General features: G+C 38.9%; 1 protein-coding gene and 1 long non-coding RNA gene across 7 annotated transcripts in view; one reads left to right on the plus strand and one right to left on the minus strand.

Moving 5' to 3' along the window:
- LOC134345297 (ephrin type-B receptor 3-like) overlaps nucleotides 1-13,650 on the minus strand; it is a 92,680-nt gene extending 79,030 nt beyond the window's left edge. For all 5 annotated transcript variants that reach the window (XM_063045747.1, XM_063045743.1, XM_063045748.1 and 2 more), the window contains exon 1: nucleotides 13,480-13,650. In XM_063045747.1, the coding sequence (XP_062901817.1) occupies nucleotides 13,480-13,534 (55 nt within the window). In that variant the 5' untranslated portion in view covers nucleotides 13,535-13,650. The remainder of the gene's footprint in view (nucleotides 1-13,479) is intronic.
- Nucleotides 2,301-16,442, plus strand: part of LOC134345298 (uncharacterized) — a 32,900-nt gene continuing 18,758 nt past the window's right edge. Inside the window, exon 1 of one of the 2 annotated variants that reach the window (XR_010017652.1) lies at nucleotides 2,301-2,410. This is a non-coding gene — a long non-coding RNA (uncharacterized LOC134345298). Of the gene's footprint in view, nucleotides 2,411-12,226; nucleotides 12,574-16,442 lie in introns of those variants that run through there. The other variant, XR_010017651.1, reaches the window with a different exon arrangement.

The raw sequence follows: 16,442 nt of genomic DNA on the forward strand, positions 1-16,442 counted from the left end.
TTTTCACTGGAACACAGAATGGAATGCAGCTCTGAAATCAGTCACTCTCTGATCATCATTAAGATCTAAAATGAAAGAAATCTGGACAACCTTAAAAACAAGTTCACAATTCATTCACTGTCTCACTCAGAAAAGCCCTGAGGTGGCTGGCATCAAAAGTAAGAAATTCAAACTGAAGCAGAAAGGAAGTGGTTCTTTGAGAATTATGTTAACATAAATGGCTGTAACTAGCACACAAAAAAGTTAGTTGTCCATCTATTATGTCTACATGTAACGTAGGAGTGCAGATGCTAAAATCTGGAAAAGTAATTCCAATCAGCTTTGCTTCATGAATCTAATAAATTTTGAAATGAAAAGATTCAGAAAACTTCCAGTATTGTCTCAATTGCTACTAACTTGAAAACACAATATAAATATTTGATTGAAAATAGCCTGTTATTTCTCCTAAGTGAGGAATTATGAGCTATCTCTATCTACAATTGGCCAACACCCTGAATAATATCTGTGCCTTTTCTTAATGAGCTCCTACTTCCTGGGCCACTTCCTGTCATATTCATACATAAAGGCATTCATTCATAAACCTTAAAAACAGTGCGGTCTGTGCACATATAGTCAACTGTCCTCCAAAAGTCATTGCATAAGTGCAGTTAATTAAGCAGACAATGAGTAATTTACAAACTAAGGATCTATTCATACCAAAGGATCAAATCTACTGAAGATTTGTTTCACCAATTGTTTTTTTGCCTCTGCTTTTCTCCCCCACATAGACAGAGCAGAACATTACCCTTATAAAGGGACTTTTCCTAGATGACACAGGTGTGAGTTTATCCACCTAGAATTAAGCAAATGCCAATGTTTACCCTTCAATACTATAACATCAGGCAGGCTGGAACATGGTTAAAATCCTAATGTATCAACAATCATCTTCTGAGTCTTGCTGATACAAAATTATAACATACAACTGAGTATTTCTTACTCACATTAACAGCTATCAAGGTTTTCTTTGTGAATAAATAAACTACTGAATTTGCAGTAAACCAATATAACTAACATATAATTACCCTGTCATTCTGTAAAATGACTTCAGTATTTGAGTATGCACCCTAGAACGTTAAAAATTGTAAAAGGATGAGTTAATCTAATTTGGTTAGGTATGGGTGATGGTGTGGATGGTGTAACAAAGAGACTACTGTGCAAGTTTGGCATTGGCTTTCTGAAATGCACAATCACTAACCAGTTCCTGACCATGGAGGAGCCCCAGGCAAAAACAAAATTGTACTGTACTGTGAAACCTTTTCTCACGCTTTGTGTTGTTTTGTTAATGCATACATCTTACCTTTCACTTTGCATGGCTTCCTTTTATGGACTGGACTTCAAAGCCCATGGTATGTAAAAACAATAGAAGAATCTTTTGTTTTGAATGATATGAGTTACATTTTCAATGAATTCTGATTGTATGTTTGATTTCTCTGCAGCATTTGCACATTTTAGCCCAGGGACCAGAAGCCAGCTGTGTTTGCTATTACCTTAACAATTTACTAGAGTTTAGTAATTTTCTTTTATTTTCTATTCTGGACCCTTATCTTCTGTTTTCCATAAAAAATATAGTCCTGCGGTTTAACAGGAGTTCACTACCACTAATATAATTGCTTTTAACTCATGAGTTGTTCTCTGTTCTCAGCAAAGTGCACTCAACAGATTAATGGTTAACTTCTCAGTAAATAGGAGATAGAATCAGTTCCTGAAAGACCACATTCTATTCAGTAAGCAAGTCAGTTTAGTCAGTTCACTATCACTAACAATCATGAAATTGCATCAATTGATGCACAAACCTCACTAAAAAAGATGTACAGTAATGTGGGCATGGTAATTTAAAAATCATATAGAGCAGCTACTGTGGGAGCTTCACCATTGGGCTTACCTGTGGGCCATATGATGATACCACAAGTTTTCATCGCACAATATTCTTGCCTGTGTCCAAATTCTTTACAATGCACTCAAGATACTAGTTTATCACAACCCCACAAACTTTTTACCTTCCGGGATGTACTACATCAGATATATTAACCTTATATAATGCACTATACTACATGTACCACACGCAATACACCAAAAGTAAGCGTATAAGATGATGAGAGGCATTGATCATGTGGATAGCCAGAGGCTCTTTCCCAGGGCTGAAATGGCTAGCGCGAGAGGGCACAGTTTTAAGGTGCTTGGAAGTAGGTACAGACGAGATGTCGGGGTAAGTTGTTGTTGTTGTTGTTTTTACACAGAGAGTGGTGAGTGTGTGGAATGGGCTGCCGGCAATGGTGGTGGAGGCGGATACGGTAGGGTCTTCTAAGAAACTCCTGGATAGGTACATGGAGCTAAGAAAAAGGGCTATGGGTAACCCTAGGTAATTTGTAAGGTAAGTACATGTTCGGCACAGCATTGTGGGCCGAAGGGCCTGTATTTTACTATAATTTTTCTATATTTCTATGCACACATGTATACAAGGCTTCACAAAAAATTCACCTTTCAGAATTCACATTAAATATACAGAGTCAAGACGGTACTTCATGTTACACATGCCAATGAATGGAACATGTTAATCTAAGTTAATAAATAATTAGAATTTTTATGCAAGCCTAAGGTTTAGAGTCAATAATATGACATTTACTAATGTTAAATTGGATTTAAAATATATTAGTTTCATTTTTTATTTCAAAAGGAAATAACTTTAAATTTAAGTAGTAATCAACAGATCCAATGAGTGTTGCACAGTCTTGCTACATAAAATGGTAATAGTCATGTAATCTAGCCAGTAGCTGCCTTATTAATAATGATCATCAGGAAAGTTGTAAGTTTTGCGAACAGTTCCATAAAACTTAATTTTACACCCTGCTAACAAAGTAGTTTAAATGGTCATTCTCTATTCCACTGACAGACTGTATCAGCAAATATAATTTTTTCCTTCAGACAGTGAGAATACGAACAAAAAATAGTTCTGAATCCTATTTTAATTTCAAACAAAAACATAGTTTTAACTAAATTAACTAAGTATTATAGAATAATAATAACTGGATATGTACATGAGATTCATATAATTAGATATACAGTAGATTCTGGTTAATTGGGCCATCAGTTAATCAGGGCTGTTGCTTATTTGGGACAACTGCTAAAGAACAAGAACTAATCAGGAAAATAGCCGGGATTCCCGTTGTTTATGTGGGACACTGTGCTGCTTAATTGGGGTAGGAGGCTATTGCTGAATAGCTTCTAACTAGCAATCATGTGCACTTGCATGGCTATTAGACACCACAACATGGTTAGAGTGATCTGTTTATAAAATAACATCAGTTATGTGTGCTTGTGTTCAAAAAGCCGTGGTTTCTGTCACTGATAGTTAGCAAGGAATAAGCAATAAGACAATTCAGAACTGTTTTGCTTACTGCAGTTTCAAGCATTCAGGTATGGAGATATCAGAAACAGCCTGGAGTGAAAATCAAGCGATTTCACTGCTTCATCAACTATGAAGAAGAATCTGAGGGTATTAACAATCATGAAAATTAAAATTTGGAGGATGCAATTGTCGAAAGCATTGTGAGAAGGCAGCCATTATCTGCATAAGGTGTCCACACCGATTTTGTTTATTTACAGTCAATCAAAATAACACAACAGTGTACACTAGATGAATTCCTCCATCGATAAATACTAGGAAGTAATACACAGTTATATAGTACTATTAGTATTGGTAGTGTCTAATTTGTTGTGTATTTCAATTAAGTACGTAAATTGTGATTCAGATAAATGACAGTCTTTTTTAAACCTTTTTAACAGGTTCCATGAAACTATGGCTAACGGGGGAGGGCACTTAATTGGTCCAAAACATACTAGTCCCAATGTGTATCAATTAATTGCGATCCACTGTATTTTCCAGTTAACAATATCTTTTTTATTTTCAAAAATCAAGTTTTGATAAATTGAAACTGGAATACCAGTCACATACCTAGTCAACAGTGAGATGTGAAGGTTATGTATAGGCTTAATACTTATCAATGCAGACTCCGTGGAAAACATAATGAAGGACAGGTTCACAAAACAAGATTGATGTGATGCTTATTTCCTCAAAGACATATAAATCATGACCATAAGATACATAAATAACCCACTCCCACATAGCTCCTGTACTTCACCTTTTTTGATAAACATGCTATTTTTAAAAAAGCTTCAATTCACATCATGAAAACCCCTACGCTTTTGCTTGGATTGAAATGAGGTTGTTCAATCAGCCTTGAAGTAGCAGTTTTCTGGTCATTATGAATCTCTGAGTATTTACTTTTGCAGTAGAATAGTTTCTCAGCATGCAACATTAGCTACCAGGACCGTGCTTGATTGTTACTTTCTGGCAGCTGCAGGGAAGTAAAGGTGAGATGTCGAGTCAAGCAACAAAATGTTTTATTTCATTCTAAATTTCTCATTGTGGTGAGGACTTATAAAGCAGCCAGAGATTATTTCATAGGGTAAGCTCTTAATAAATAAAAACATTTAATATTTCTTCAAAATTCAAGAATATTCCTTGGCTTGTTGGGAATTTTTTCTGAATACTCAAAAAAATTCTAAATACAAAAATTAAAATGGGCTTTTGAGGCAGATGTAATTTTGGTTTCAGTTCCTTTTGAAATCTGCTCTGCACTGCCATTTTGTCAGCCGCTTTCAAACTGCACTTTAAAGTGAACTACTACTACTACTACTACTATGTCGACTCAGGCCTAGGGGGCCGGCAACGGGCACGATGACGGACTCTCCGCTTCTCCCTCATCAGTGTATTCAGTTCATCTACATTAGCCACGCCGCTGTCTTCTAGGGGCGTGTTGACCATAGTCTTGGGATGGCGCCCAGGGTTCATCCTCCCGTGCTTGGGCTCCCATATGATGACTAGGCTGGCAGGTAGCTCGGGGTGGCGTAGACAGTGCCCTGCTAGTTGCAGTCTTCTCGCCTCGATTTTAGTGGTGAGCATCGGTAGGTGATTATAGAGCTCGACGTTAGTCTTGTGCTGTTGCCAACTCACGTCAAGAGCCATCCATAGCATACACACATAATATTTTTAAATCTTTATTTTAAATAATCGTAGTTTGCAACCACAGCTGAAGTTCTGAAATAGGAACTGTAATTTACTTAATAACTGTGGTCTCTGGGACTATAGTTGCTGCCACGTTCGAGATACTGAATTAAACTTTCAAGAGTTTAGTAGAAACATCGCAAGAAGTCTCTAGATACCACCTATGTATCAAAATCAAACTTTTGATTGAAATAATATTTTCTTCTCATTTATATTCAACATCACATTTGTGATGCAAGTAGCATGCCTAATAATTCATTGTATTAACTGCTATAACAGAATCAGTGACACATATGACCTGGTTAATCCCTTTAAATCTCAGAGTATGTTTACTACTGATTATTCTCCTTCTGAGCAACATTCTGGGATAATATATTTTACATAATGCACACAGCATACCAACACATGCACACGAGGAAAAAGACAATACAGTATTGAGAAACTGAGTTTAAAAGGAATGGAGTTACGATGTGGGAGTTAAGCCCAAAGTCCTAGCACGACTCATCACCAACGCCACGCCACCATCCCAAAGAATTAAAATAAGCTGAACTGAAAAGCAAAAGAAAAAGTGCTGGAAATATGCAGTAGTTCAGGCAGTATTCTATGAAATGAGAAACAAAGTTACCATTTCTGATTCACGGTCCTTCATTGGAATTGGGAAAGAAGGAGAAAGCAAGCTGTGTGACTGTTCCAAAGTCAGCTCATTCACACTTCAGCTGTGCACAGCAAATCATAATTATAATTGAACCTCAATTTTAACCTTTAGAGCCAATACTAAGCCATTTTTGTCAATAATTCTTTACACACAAATACACGTACAAAACAAGGCCATGAAAGAAAGAACTATTTCACAACACAAACACTCTCTCAACATCAACTGAGTCAAACAGTCAAAGCTTAAACATTTAGTGATGTTACTATATGATTTGTTTTCAAATGTGATTACTTGTCCTAATTGAGAATTATTAGCAGTTTCAGATTCACAAGTGTTCATTCTTTAAATTAATGTATTCATTGCGGTAACGTTTGAGGTCAGAAAATGGTGACTGTTAACAGGATTTTAGCAGATTTCACTGCATATAATGCCAATCACAGGGCTCAACAAACTGCCAGGATATTATGGAACAGGAGCAGTCGCATGACAAAGAAAGGATATCTAACAAAAAAAACCTTTATTCCCATCTAGAGTTTAGAATGCAAAGCACACAATTAAACTGTAATAAAATAGATTCCATGCTGGGCTGCTGACCACAACAAATTGAAGCTGTTTGTGTCTGTCTCCAAAAGTACTTTGGGTATATTTGCAAATTTACCTCTTAGCTTCACTTTCATGATCCACACAAAAATATTTTGCACCATTAAAAGCAAACTTGTATGCTAAATAATTTTCACTGATACTACAGCTTACAATAATTAGACACTGCTCTTATTTTCCTTCCTGTTTTGCTTCCTATTTTTCTCTCAGTTTGATTCTTTATGCAGCAACATAAAACTGTAACCATCAGCCGTGTATTTGTACTTCCATTGTACTTCTATAAAATGCTGTTATCTAAATTCAAACTCCACTGTATCTGTCCCTTTTCCCTTTCAGTCTATCTCTTCCTGATTGCACAGTGTTTTAAATCAAGCAATCACAATGTTCTGCTCATTTGCACTGTGTAAACTTCAAACTCCTGCTGCTTAAAAATGTTTATCAGAAAGCAAGACAGACTGTAAAACATCTGGCCAGCTGCACACACCATCGATCACTAATTACTGCCCCACAAAGGAAGGAATCAAAAGCTCCATTAGTTCTGTGGAGTGCCTCCCCTTCCCTACTGAAGCACACTCATGCTCATTGTTGTCTAGAAGGGCCCTTGACAGAGGGAGTCATTGACTTTTTTCACAGGCTTGTCTGCAGAGCGGACTGTGTGAAGTACTATCAAGGCATTGGTTATGCATGTTTAAACATGATCCATTTGCCTACTCAGAAAAATTATTTCACATCTAGTCTAGGACAATATATTTTCTCACAATCTTTCTTGCCACTTCCAACATATTCCAAGGTCTGTTCTGATATTTATCATTTTATGACCTACAACAGTCTTGTAGTCTCTGTGCACCGGTATAGCCTATTTCTCAGCATATTAAACATCAATTTGACCAAACTATTTGGAAAAAAAAAGTAAATTGTTCAGGAAATTTTACCTAATGGAGTTCATTTCATATAAATTTATTGACTTATAGAGGAAGCAACTAAAATTATGCTTAATGTCAACACAATATATAATGGATTCCTGCTAATTGAGCTATCAGTTAATTGAAGCAGCCACTTAGTTGGTACAAATCTTAAAGAACAAAAACTAATTGAGTAAATAGCTGGGATACTCTTTGTTTATTTGGGAAACTATGCTGCTTAAATGGGTCTGGAGTCTGTAACTAGTGTCAGACGTGCACTTGTGACACTACACCATGCTTAGTGAACAGTTCTTAAATGGCATCAGTGGCGTGTGCTTGTCTTCAAAAAGCAGCAATCTTTTTTTCACTGACAGTTGGTGAGAAATAAGTAGTAAGACAATTCAGAACCATTTTTCTCACTGCAGTTTCAAGCATTCAGGCTTGGAGCTGCCAGAAATGGCCAGGAGGGAAAATGAAACAAGTTAGGGATGTCAACAATCATCTTGAACATTACAATGAAAATGAAGATCTGGCGGATGCAATTGTCAACAGCGTTGCATGAAGGGAGTCCATCATCTACAGTAAGTGTCTGCACTGATTTTGTTCATTTAGAGTCAATCAAAAGAACGTGTACACTGGGTGAATTTGTCCATCAGTAACCATTAGAAACTAATACACAGTTTTATAGTATTGTAGTACTATTGATACAGTTCTAATTTGTTATGTATTTCACTTAAGTACATAACTTGCTTCTCAGTTAAATGATAGATAAAAAGGTATAAAAAAGCAAACTATTTCCATTAAACCTCAGCTGATTGGGGCAGCCACTTAATTGGGCTAAAATGGCCTGGTCCTGCTATGTCCCAATTAACTGGAATCCAGTGTATTTGAAAATTATGCAGGGATCAACTTAGTACTTGAAGGTTTAAAAGAGAATTTCTTTCATTTTCATGGAATTTCCCTTCTAATCAATATGGAAATCGATTGCCCAGAAGTTCGTCCTTGCTCAATAACACTATATAACTGCATCAGAGCATTATCCTCTGCTTTTGAAATTCATTCTATTGATGTTAACAATATTTGGTCTATTATTCACAGAGTGCAAACATTTCTTTAATAGTCACTGAAGTTCAGCTTCAATCAACTAGTATCTGCCTAGATGGTGTAAAGACATCAACAGGCATATTATGGAATAAAGGAATAGCCAACCGATGTCAGTATTCATCCAGAATTTTAATGCCATTCTTTGTACGTTGATACATTTGAAAGTCAAAATCAATATTACCATTATTTCATTTTAAAAGATCATCTGAATTATCTTGGTCTCAGTTAACGTCTGTACAGCGTGCAGCAGCCTAACCTACAGCACCCCCCTCACTTGATGTATGACACTCACTCTTCAATCCCATACACTCACTTTTAATATGCACTTTTGCATCCAGTTGATTATTCAGACAAATTGCTGGTTTAATCAAGAATATATAGATTTGTATTCCCTACAGTACCGAGGTAATCTGAAAGAGGTGTATGAGACCTAGATGGGGTAGAGAATCAGGATCTTTTCCCCTTGGCGGGGGTATCAAGAGCAAGACAGCATATAATAGGAGTGGCTAATATCTGCCAGATGAGGAGGTGAGATAATTCAAGTGTGAATATAAACAGGCAAAGCATATTAAGATGTAGACCCGCTGTGGACAAAAAAGATTGGTGTGCATGTGATGGATGGGCTTTGCAATTTTATGTTGTATAATGCATAACTTGCAAAACTTATACAAAATCTGCCATAACTTACTTTATATATAAAAGGAACCACAATTTCAGAAACTGTTTAAAAACCACTGGTGCTAAAAATGGGAAAACAATGAAGGAAATTTGAGCCAATGGTCATTAGGAGTTTAAAGCAAATGTTATAGAAGACAAGTGCTACAGTGCTGCATGCCCTGCGAGACCTTGTCATATATTTCAAAAGTAATTCAATTTATCTATCCCTTTCCCAATCAGGCTTTTCAGTATTGAGCTATGGCTATTTCTGATTTTCCATCAGCAAGTTCATGACCTCTCCTTGCCCTCTTGATGACAGTTCATGCCTCAGGATTTAAAAACAGAAAGCGCTTGGTGCATTAATTCTGCAATTCGTCATTCTCCTCCAAAGGACAGTGTCTGTCTGTGCAAGGCTTCCTCTGTGTATATTTCAGAAATGGTTCTCATCACAGCAGCCTCACATTAACAAATAATCAAATGAAACCTGGCATCCAGGGCAGAATAAAATCAAAGAACCTGGAAGGCATATGATCATTCAATCTTAACTTATTTCATAAAGTGACAGTTCCCCGGCCCTAAATTGACACAGTTCTACCACAGTATTCACCAAGTAGGTCCAATTGATGTTTCTGAACTCAGCAATCCGATCAAGCAACTTAAAATTGCATAATTTCCTTCAGGTTTTTTTTTGTGTGGTAAATCTCTACAGTGGCCCTGTTTTTCATTATCTGTCCACACACAGCACCAGCACAATCTAACAACCTGAAAGACTTGTTCCACTTCACTTGTGTAGCAATTTACAATGCCGACATATCTCACAGCTTGCACGCAGGGAAGGATGTACCGTCAAGGAAGAATACGACGCTTTCAACAGATCCAGATATTTTCACTCACATAAAATGTATCAAGTTTCAAACAAGGAACCATTTACTTCGGTGGCGCACCATAATAAAAGTATTATCCAAAGTCTGGATTAAAGATGAGTTGTTTATAAATAATTGGAGACCGTTTCACACAGTATCCCAAGAGCTGCAATGCTAACCGCAGTTCTTTGGTTATAATGAAGCAAAAACAGCTGACAAAGAAGAAGGCAGTGAAAGACCGGTTCCCGCTTTTTTTATTATTATTAAATGTGTTGCCACAGCATCTGGGGAATTTGTTTCTTCTCCCACTTGAAGGTGCATAATCTATGCTGCAAACACCATCACTATCAAGCAGGCAAAGCCTGATGAACGGAAGAGAGTTGCGCCCCTTGCATTCTTCGCCGCCGTCTCCCTCACTGGGAGGGGGCCAGGTAACACGACAGTGCGAATCTTACTCTGGACACAAGGACCCCAAAGACGGAGCCAGACTACAAGCAGAGATGCTCCCATACGAAGTACACGGTAGCCTGAGTTTGACCCGGGTCACAGCACCGAGCGCTCGGACTGGGCACAGAAGTCGGGCACGTTTACATAGCGAGTCTCGCCGCCGCGCCACGTGCCCTGCAGCGACCGCACTGTTGCGAGTGGCCTCGGTAAAACAGAAAGCGTTTGTTTCACTACCTCATCTTCATCCCGACGAACCATGTTGCGCGTTCTCGAGAGTCGTTTTTGTGCCACGTGAAAGGCACTATTTTAGTAAAGTTACTGTTGCTAGTCTGGCCACCATTTACGAATAATTTACTGCCTCCTCACCTTTGCTACTGGGGGTGGGGGGGGGGGAGAGCGCAGATTCTCAAAAGCACGCAGAGAGTGGGTGGAATTTCAGCAACCACCCTACTATTTACACTGTAGAAATACTGAACTGTGTCACTGCAGGGAATGCAGATGTGAAAACTAACCTTATATCTTACCAGTTTCATTGGAATATTTCACATAGAAGTTATGGTTCTTAAATTAACACAAAAGGCCAATTATAAGCTTTAGGATTCCAGTATTAGAATTCTTCGCAATAGGGCGCCTTTCAGCAAACCAATGCGTTAAAAAATATCAAAACCCCCAAAAGAGAGCAGTGACAGTTTTAAGATTTTACAACCCGATTCAATGTAACATAAAAATTACTATATGAGTTTGCACATTTAATATTTTATCAACACACATTTCATTATAATTCATTGTTATCGTTGAGTAATAATATTTCACAAGCTTACTATTTTAATAAATGTTTTAGATTGCATTTTCTGTGCAAGTTCTTAAGGAAGTCAACGTTTTAGGGACAGACTTTCTCCAAGTTAGGTCGCAATGTAAAAATTGGCAATCCAAAATGGTTGGCCCAATTTTGTATGAACTAAATTATATGTTGGGGGTTTAAAGCTCAGACTATACATACTTTGTGTGAACCTCCTGGCAATTCTACACTAGGGATATCTAATTACACGATTCCGCCCAGGAAAGTCAGGCTTTTTTTATGAAGTTTTGGAGAAGATCAAACAATAAAAATAAACGCTCCATCAATTTAGCAGACCAACACATAACAGAATGACGCTTAATCTGACACACTACGTATAATGGGAATATTTAGCGTGAGCTGTGATTGAAAGTAAATCAATTTTCTTTTTTAAGTAGGACAACGTCGCTTTGTTAACGCCGCTGCTCAGTCCTCTCGCACCTCTCCCCAACAGCCTCGGTAATCGGGCTCTCGTATTCGAAACATGCTCCGAACGCAGCAGAGACGAATTTAGCGTAAACTGTGGTTTTGTTCGTGGGGAGAATTTTAATTGCGCCCTGTTAACCAAAGGACCAGTGTGCTTTGAATATTGTTGCATTGTAATCAAATGTGAATTACAGGACTGTTTTATAAGAGCGAGACTGTATCAGAGTATGTTCACCATTCGTTAACGTAAATGAAAATATGACATCGGATCTCCGGATTTCTATTCGACAGTCATGTATTACTAAAGCGTTTCAATGGATTGAGTGCAAAGATAATTCCAATCTGTGCTGTGGCGCACATGAATAGTACTGCAAGGAAACTAGAACCAGGGCTGCTAATGCTACCCCATAACTGCAAATCCCTCTGTTGAATAAATCTCTTTGTCATGTTCCACAGACTGACACTATTTCAACTTTTACACGCTGCCGAGTAGATAACTTGAGGCCAAGGAAGGAAACCCGGGCGTCTCAATGAGTCTGATTTAAGGGGCAACGAATAGTTCAAAGCATTTTTTGACCATTTGGTCTGCGCGCACGGACAAATGCAGAGTCGACTAATCGGACAGCACAAGTTGCAATGCCCTTGCTTGGCCGCAATGTCCCGTGAAATTTCTTTGCATATCGTTAGTGAGGGGGAAACTGCGGCTCCAACGTATGTTTGGCAGTCATCTGTATCCAGTGGATACGATTCCAGCTGAGTTTTGTCTTCCACAACCAGGCCGAAGAAGACCAAATTTAATTTCCAACGATACTGAACTATGATTGACAATCATGGGTGGTCGGGAGCAAAATTAGTTAACATACTCTCTCCGCCGCTGAGCGCACTGATATAAACAACTTGGATTTTTAAACATTCTCCTCTAAATCTGCATGGGACAGGGAAGATTGAAGTTCTACAACAAGTCCACAGATAAAAAGGTCAGCAAAGTTTCTTTCCTATCTTCCGTCGCTAGAAGTTGCTAATTGTGCTTGGTTTACCGTGGATTCTAACCGGGGCGGCATAAAAAGAAATCGCGCACTTCCGAATCTCAAGGTTCCAAAAACCAGGGTTTCTCCTTTCAGTCGCTACCTTATCTTGCGTAAAATTGCACCGAATGAACAATAGTCCGGTGTAGGGTACGGCTAGGCGGATCATGTAAATGTGGCGGTCTCTATTGCTACAAACAGGCTAGTGGCCTCGACAGGAAAGACAAACTCCGGGTTGGGGGGGGGGGTGGCTTTTATCTGCCAGGTATGGGCAGGTTTGACCGACCGAGGGATCCGATCGCAACTTCTCAGATACACATACACACACACACACACACACACACACAAAGCTATGTTAAAACAAAGTCAAACCGCAATCCTCAAAATGCACATTCCCGGAATGAGTGGCTGTAGAGCGATCGTAGCACTCAAGCCTACAACAAAACTGCTCTGCGTACTTGGAATTTCACCCTGATTTGATTCATCCGAGAGTAAAATGCACAGTGCACGGCAATATAAACGTGAACTATATGCACCATTCCTTGCATAACTGGTGAAAAAAAGATACGGGAACACAGCAAATGCGAAGTAATGAACTCGAAGTTTATGGAGCAACTGTTTCCAAATGAACTACACGTCCATAACAGGATGCCTTGCCTTGCGTTGATGGGATTACTCGTAAAGCTTAAGGAAAAATATCAGGATCGCTCTGTTTTCCTATTAGACGGGCTCGGAGACTTGCATGTAGCTGCCGCGATCTTGGTGCCTTCTCCATCCCCTGCATAAATCCGAATGAAATAGCTGCGTTTCATCAAATGTTAGCTTAACAGGATCGCTGAAAGAGACAGGCTGTCCTACCTTCAACAGCCATCGTTAGCGGGAAGAAGAAGTACAAAAGCACCGAGATATCCATAATGTTAACGTTGGTTACTTCCCCTCTCCTACGCTCGTCTTATTCCAGTGCTGAGCTCACACTGCTCTCGATCGCTCTGGCACTCCGTCAGGAGTCAGGAGTGAATGAGTGCGGCTGCTGGGAACGTCATTGGCTGTCAGTCAGAAATCCCTCCGCCCACCAATTTAGGGATTCAGAGCAGAGCGGGAGAGGCCGATCCCAGGGCTGGAGAGCGTGCTCTGAGCGCCTCCTTCTGGCCGCCACCACCACCGACAGCACCCGAGCTGCGGGAGAGCTGGTCACGGACAGGAGGTCTTTAACGAAACAAAAAACCTGCAGGGCTTCACCCGGTTTTATTGATTGACTATTCAAATCTCTGAAGGTTATACAGATATTGCTGATTTCTTGATTGCAGCAGTGTATAAAACGTATTGACAAATAGGTCATTACACGGGGATAGTGGTAATTTGTTTATCGATCTCGTCCGTCATGTTGGCATCTCAGCATGTATGGAATCTCCAAAACCCATTAGCTGCTTCGCCAGTTTGTCACGTCGCTTCTCCAAAGTGTTAGACCATTTATTCAAATAATATGTATCTATAGGTCTCGAGACATCCAAATAAGGCCATATGAATTTCTGATTTATATATGATTGTATATATTGTTGACAACAATCAGACCTGAAAGCTAAAGCTTGTGATTACTGTAAAATACAAAAATGCCCCTTAAACAAAGAACGCACATCTGTTCAGGTGCAAAACAGACTTTCGGGTCTTTGACGCTTAGTTTAATTATAAGCCTTTAATAATGGAGTCACCGCAAAAGAAAATTGAGCATGAACCGAAAAAAAATATTTGTTTAAGCTGTTCAGTGCTTCAGCCTCGCTGGAAAATTTTGTGTCTGTTACTGTCTTCACAACTAGTTACAGTAGTACATATTAAGAATATTATTTTCTCGGTGGAGAACCACTTTGACAGCTAAACTTCTCCATTTGCCGGGGAGGAAGTTTATTTTCGGAGAATTTAATGTCCATTAATCGAAGCAATGGTTGCCTGTGATATTCCCAGGACTTATGTAATAAAATTCCAATTCGTTAAAAAGGGCAGCAGGAAACGCACGCATCTCATTACTCAGATAACAATGATTCTTTCGGATTTCTGAAGCTGTGTATTTGGTTTGAAACATTCGGAGACCAGCGCCGGACTGCTTTTTGCTTCTGCATAATGGCTGTGCGAAACAGAGGAACATGTTGATTCACCTCTGAGTTCGGTTCCATAGGACCCCTTATCGGGTTCCGGTTATCCGATCCTACCGTTGCTCCTTGCGTGTTGAGCGTTTGTGTGTGCGCTCGCGTTTGCTGGACGAATACAAACCAGCTCCACAGAAATCTTAGTCACAATTTGGTAAGTTTCAATATTTTCCGATATGCCAAGTTCCTTGTAAATTGTCAACAAGCCCTTTGCAAATAGACTGAATGCTATCACTGAAGGCTAATTACATTACTCGTTATTACTGAATGCAATGAATATTCACAAAAATACAAGGACCTTTAATTGCAATCTCTAAACAATAAAACCGTCTGAGCAAATAAGGGATTCATGTCCATCAAACTGGGACAGTACTGAACTCTTGGAGTATGACACTGAGTCTGAAGATTGACAGGTAGAAAAATACTTGTAACGTGCTAGAACTTAAAACAAATATCAGAGCTGTCAGTACAACGATGTTGTAGCAGAAAGAAACGCTTTATTCTGTAATTAACAAATGGAAGTTCATAGAAATAATAAAGATGGGGATTTAGGTTTAAAAGTGATTGGTTAATGGCTCCATACATAAGTGCATTCGGCTGAATAAACAACTTAGAGCAGCTTCCACTTTATTAATTTATTGAGCATTGATAACACAGCATTTACTCGTCCTTCCCTGATATTTAACAGAATTACTAACAAAAATCACGTTATTCTCATCCCAATATATTCCACCTAAGCTTTGTATGCAATATACATTCCGCGCTTCATTTCGGGAATGTTTTTCTCCATGTTATCAAGCCCCGAAAACAAGCCGAGTTTTTTTTTACAAGTCACACAACTGATGGTCAATCTGAATAAACAGTCTTACATGGTGAAGAAATCTCCATAGGTCGCCACTCACAAAATGCTGAAGGAACTCAAGCAGCATTTCAGGAGTGGAAATAATAGGTTAGCCACGTTTGGTTTCTTCTCTGGGATATTTTTGTCTTAAAACATACATTTGCAGAACAACTACCAGAATTCTGCAAAGTCTGACTTCAACACCGAAGCTGTGATGTTAGTGTGAAGTCTTACGAGGTCAAAGCTAATGCAGTTCTGAGTTTGTACTAAAGAGTCATTTCCTTTTATTTAAACCCCTATACATAACGCAATGCAGTGCACAGCTCTCTCCATTGTTTTACTGTACTTCTTCACGCAATTGAGAAAATCTGAAAGTGGGCTCCTTCATTCTTTCATTCCCTTTCTCTAACTGTTGCTCAAGAATCAATACAGTACACGGAGAAGAAAGTTCCAAGCTCGAAGCCTGAGAGTATCAAGGCATTTCCGGAGATTATAAACATTATAAGGCCTGTATTTTTAGGTTTTGATTTAATCTGTCGAATTATCACTTTATGTTCTGGTGGAAATTAACTTTTCCTCTCAGTGATTAAAGCAGAAAACAGAGTTTGCTATTGAAATCATGTTTCAGACATTCAAGCAGCAGAAGACTTGAAAGTATTTTTTATAAAAGGCAAGTAGTTTGTTGTCCCTCGTTGCAGAACGATCCTCCTCGGAGGAGTGGAGATGGGGGAGGGGGTGTAGGGGTGGTGACAAAGCTTAAAGAGACGCTGACAAGGGCTAAGAGTAGAACAGCACGAACAGTAGAAAGCGTTCTGAATACTATTTTTATCGTAGGGAAA

Source organism: Mobula hypostoma, chromosome 4 (assembly GCF_963921235.1).
Source record: "Mobula hypostoma chromosome 4, sMobHyp1.1, whole genome shotgun sequence".
NCBI classification, from domain to species: domain Eukaryota; kingdom Metazoa; phylum Chordata; class Chondrichthyes; order Myliobatiformes; family Myliobatidae; genus Mobula; species Mobula hypostoma.